The sequence below is a fragment of the Montipora foliosa genome, chromosome 2 (genome assembly GCF_036669935.1).
Source record: "Montipora foliosa isolate CH-2021 chromosome 2, ASM3666993v2, whole genome shotgun sequence".
Lineage (NCBI taxonomy): Eukaryota > Metazoa > Cnidaria > Anthozoa > Scleractinia > Acroporidae > Montipora > Montipora foliosa.
The window spans coordinates 29239004-29244003 of NC_090870.1; the positions used below are offsets into that span (position 1 = coordinate 29239004).

The 5000-nt window shown below is 37.6% G+C and overlaps 1 protein-coding gene across 2 annotated transcripts in view; it reads right to left on the reverse strand.

The window, feature by feature from the left end:
* Positions 1-1542, reverse strand: part of LOC137992803 (uncharacterized) — a 35717-nt gene extending 34175 nt beyond the window's left edge. For both annotated transcript variants that reach the window (XM_068838323.1, XM_068838322.1), the window contains exon 1: positions 1343-1542. In XM_068838323.1, the coding sequence (XP_068694424.1) occupies positions 1343-1445 (103 nt within the window). In that variant the 5' untranslated portion in view covers positions 1446-1542. The remainder of the gene's footprint in view (positions 1-1342) is intronic.
* Between the last annotated feature and the right edge of the window lie 3458 nt (positions 1543-5000).

Genomic DNA, 5000 nt, shown 5'->3' on the forward strand with positions numbered 1-5000 from the left:
CTAAATTCTCAGTCTTTGCATCATGTTGAAAACAATTTCTTTCATTGAAAAACTCCCGTTCCGTCCGTACTTGCTCTGTTCTAAATCGGTCTAAACGGGACATTAAAGTGTATTACCGTCTCATATTTCTCGCGTTCTCTTGGCCAAATATGGTAAAATGACGTAATAGCGAAATAATAAGTGTTTTGACATACGAGAATAAAGTCAAATAACACGTTTATTTGTTAAGTGACACAGGTCTTGGGCATTCTTTTCAGTGGAATATTCAAAATATACCCTCTTAAATTAAATAGGGGACAGTTTATCAAGGTGGCTGGTTGATCTTCAAGGAATAGACTACAGTCATCCTCCCCTAGCCCAATCCCCCTTGATGGTTTACGAAATTTTGGAACCACGGAGAAAGGATTGTCGACTTGGGAACCATTCCGAACCAACGGAACCATTTCGACATTTCGGAAGCATTACAAAGATCGGAATTTTTTTACGATTGGCGGGTTATAATATGTAAAAGAACCACACCACATAATTATAAAATGTAAACACAGCACGTCAAAGGAAGGATCTCAACACATCATGATGACGGAAACACAGCAAACGTAACTATCAAACCTCGTCACCGTCATAATCACAAAACCACACCACAAGACAAATCTTCAAGACCAAAAGAATAATGAATACTTAAGAAAGTTGTGGCTTTCCATAGAATCCCAACACAAAGTCAGGGGCACCCAACGAGAATATAGTTCAAAACCACTTAAACATGGCATTGTTTAACCTATTTTAGTATTTTAACTGTAGATATAGGCATATTTTTATCCCCTAAAAATTTTTCATCTATTCGGATTTCCTAGCTGAAAATCTAGTGGTCCGAAAATTTTAGGGATCAAAACTTGCGTTTTCGCAGGAGCCCATCTCCTGGTTTTCGAAAATTTTAGCCAGTAAAAAGGCTCTCGAAAATTCTAGGTGACCTTTTTGAGGTTAAAGTCCGTTTAAAATGGGCAATTATACCATTTTTTGGATGTTCGAAAATCCTAGGACAGGCAGGCAAGCAATAAATTTTACAACAAATGTTCCGAAAATTCTAGATCTCAAATCGTCTTCCGAACAGATATTTTCCGAAAATTGACGTTGGGTGCCCCTGACAAAGTGCCCAGCAAAGAGTCGAAGCGCTGTGGGAGACTATCTGTTATTTCTTGAGAAATAAGTTGACATTGGAAATTCGAAAACATAAATTTTTGAAACCTAATCATTTTTTTCTTATTCTTTGAAATACTCGTTCAAAGGAAATTTGTTCACTTCAAGATTCAGGACTCAAATACCAGCAGAAATGAAAAAACAATACCTGCATTTCCATTTGTGTTTGTATACGATAAGTGAACCCACAAATATAGCGCAGTAGTTCCGACGAAGATTTGATTTCTAACTATTCGCTTTTGTAGGTTCATCAGCAGAGATTGTTCACGCACTACTTCACGAAATTAGTATTAAGCCGTGTGGAAGAGTATGTCGAGACGTGGCTGGAAGTAATAAGCTATCATTAATAACTGAAATCCAATTTTTTTTCCTTGATTGTCAGGATAATGTTTAAATGTAAAATTTGCATTTCACCTTTTTAAATAAACCCACAGTGAAAATAAAATCTAAACTGTCCCAATCCGGGCCTGGCGGCTTCATTTTTTGTGAAAGTTTAAATTTATTTAAGTCCTTTTAATTTCCCGTCGGCAGCTGTTCCTTCTTTCTCGAAGGTGGAAGCGGAATAACAAATAACGAATGACGGCTTATGAATAAGGAATTTTTTAGCGTTCAAACATTTGGTTTAAAGAATTTGACGGTCTCCGTTAAAGAATAACGAACACGGAAAATTGAATATCGAACAAAATTTCGGTATAAAACGCAAACAGCGGTTACAAACATTTGCTTGAAATGCATAACGTTTATAAACTTAACGTTTCGTATGTTACAACATACATCATCACAAGTGATTACTATTCAGTTACAGATAAATTTAAATTCAAAAATACAGCTGTACGGACTAGGAACTAACGAAATTGATTGACATAAAACGACAACAGTATCCAAATAATAGAGATAGCGTTTCTCACTGCCAACGTTTTCATTTAAGGCCGGCTTAAGATCACGGATCAACAGCGACTCTTTAATTTTGCAATGCATGTCTGATCGATCAGTTGCTAATATTTCAAAATGATCCCACTTAATTCTATGGTTGGTTGAGAAAACATGATCAGCAATTTCAGATTCGTGACAATTTGTTGTTAGAGCTTTCAAATGTTCTGTTTTTCTGTCACGTAATCGGCGTTTCGTTTTCCCTATGTAGAAATCATTGCAATCCCAGCAGTTTGCTCTGTACACTACTTTTGACCTGAAGGAAGGAGCTAGTTTATCTTTGTAGGGGAAAAAAGACTTGATTCTTCGGGTGTTCTGAAAAACTATTGTGACGTTGAAAATACCATAGAATTTGTTTATACAAGACCTCAGCTGTTTTGTGAGGTGGGTGTTTGCTGTGATGACCTAAGAAAGGTAGAACGATAAGAACTTCTTTTTTCTTAACCATTTGTACAGGATCTGTTTGTAACAGATTACCATGTTATATTAACATGTTATATTATTCCTATTGAAACTAAAATGGCCCAAGTCGAAGTATTTTCATAAAATTTCGGTAGTAACCAAAACGCAGGGCCGGGACCGCGGTCTGGGTCGGGGTCGGCCCTGCGTTTTGGCTACTACCCAAAATTTCAATAATGAATTCATACCTTCATTGGTGGTAGCAAGAGAAAATGAGGGGAAAGAGAGGGAGGCTCAAGGCGTTAGCCGGGATATGTTATGTCCACGAAAGTTATTTTTAGACGAGCGGAAGTCTTTGTTTTAGGGGAAGTCTGTCTTCCGAGACGTCCGCATGCAGTCTTGCTTCGCTCTCAGGTTTTTAGTGAAAAGAGAAAATGATGGCGCACGTGGAAGGCTGATGAATATATATTTTCTTTCAAACATCGGACCGAGGTTGGCCTGCATGCGGACGTCTCGGAAGACTTCCGCTCGTCTAAAAATAACTTTCGTGGACATGACATATCCCAAGGGCTGGACCGGGAGCCTCCTTCTCTGTCCCCTCATTTTCTCTTGGTGGTAACCAAAACGCGGGGCCGGGGCCGGGGCCGGGGTCAGGGTGTCTTTTTTTTTTCCAATTTTTTTTGTTTCAATTTTTGTTCTTATTCTCCTGTAATGTTATATTCGAATGTTCGCCGGCATATTTCCTTCATTTATGGTGGAAATTAGTCAAAAAATATGGAACATACAGAAGCTACGAAAGGGACATCTTTGTTTGCTTTTCGAATTAAGAGAATTTCAGAGTGAAATTGGAGTGGTAAACAAGGGAGTGTCGTGGTCAGAAAGTAGTTGTACTTCGGACCAATACGAAACGCGTAGTCTTGAAGACAAAACGCGCAGAGTTCTTTCGAAACCGTCGAGGTTTCGTGAAAGGAATTCAGCAGAGTTGAACGACAAGCTTGCTTTAAGTGAAAGCACTAATAAGTCTTGCAAAGAAAGAAAGGATTCTCCCAATTCGTAATGGGTGAGCTGGCTTCTCACCGACATTTTTATATACCTCAAAACAACACGTCACGCTAGTGACAGGAAGGTCCTAAGGCCATAACAATTACCATATATGAATTGATTTATTTTTTGCTGTTTTGATATTAAATGAACGAGTTTCGCTTTATTTGTGCGCGTTTAATTTTGTATGAACGCGTTTTGAAGGTTTTTTTCCGTAACGGAACGCCATAGCTCAGCGAGTCTCCCCGCATCAGTGTTTATGGCAGTTGGCGAATATTTCATAAACTCCAATTTCAGCATTTTCGGAAATTATCTTAATTTCGAAAAACAAACTCCGATTTTAGGAAAGACTAAGTCAGATGCTCGCAAAAACCAACTTCGATTTTAAAACACAAAAAAACAAAGTCCGATTTCGAGAAAAAAAACTGAGATGTCCCTCAAGAATTTTTCATAGCTTCCGTAAACAAATTTCCACCATAAATGAAGGACAGATGCCTGTCATTCGAAAACAACAGTATAGGAGCATAACGACAAAAATTGAAACAAGAAAAAAATTGGAAAAAAAAAGGCACCCCGACCCCGGTCCCGGTCCCGGCCCCGCGTTAAAAAGGTTTGATGTGAACTGTCATACTGCAATTTATTTAATTACTGTTATATTTCTTGTTTGCAAGCACGTAATTGAAATTGGAAGGGTTTCTTTTTTGCCTCTAACAGCAGATATTTTGTTTGTTTCAATAAATTTTACGGTTGAAAAGGTTTTTGTGACATTTTTTCGTCCAAATGAACTACCAAAAATAAAGCTTTTTAACGACCTTTAAGTGGATTATTTTTTGTAATTCAATTTTCTCTGTTAAAAATTTGCATACGAGCTTGAAATAAACATCGCCACAACACACGCACACACAAGAAATTTGGTCGCTGATTTACCTCTTCGTCGAATTCTCGGTAATATTTTAAAAACTGTAGTGTTATGTGTAACACTGAAACCAAACGGCAAATTCTCTGGTAACTTATTTGAGTTGGATACTAGAGTCCATGAGACGGAAAGCACCTTGAGTAGTCTGTGTTTACAATTTTCTGGCTATATGTAATTTTGTTTATTTGTACTCAACTCTGCACAGTCTTCAGGTAAAAAACAATTTGAAATTCGACTAATTCTTGTCAGTCAAGAATTATTTGAAAGAAAGCTTGTTGTCCATTTTTTGCTTCATTATTGGAAGAAATGGTTATTCAGTGAGGGATTGATCAACATTGTTGCAAGTAAGAGTCCGGTCACGGGTAAATATAAACCCGACCAAGAATGCTTCCGGACCCGACAGAATATTCAGTTAAATATTACAACAAAATTAAAAGACGAAAGGCTTAAGTTTCTTGCCTAAAAAGTACGTTGTGCAACTCTAAAAGTGACGAACATTCTTCATTATAAACAAGGCCCT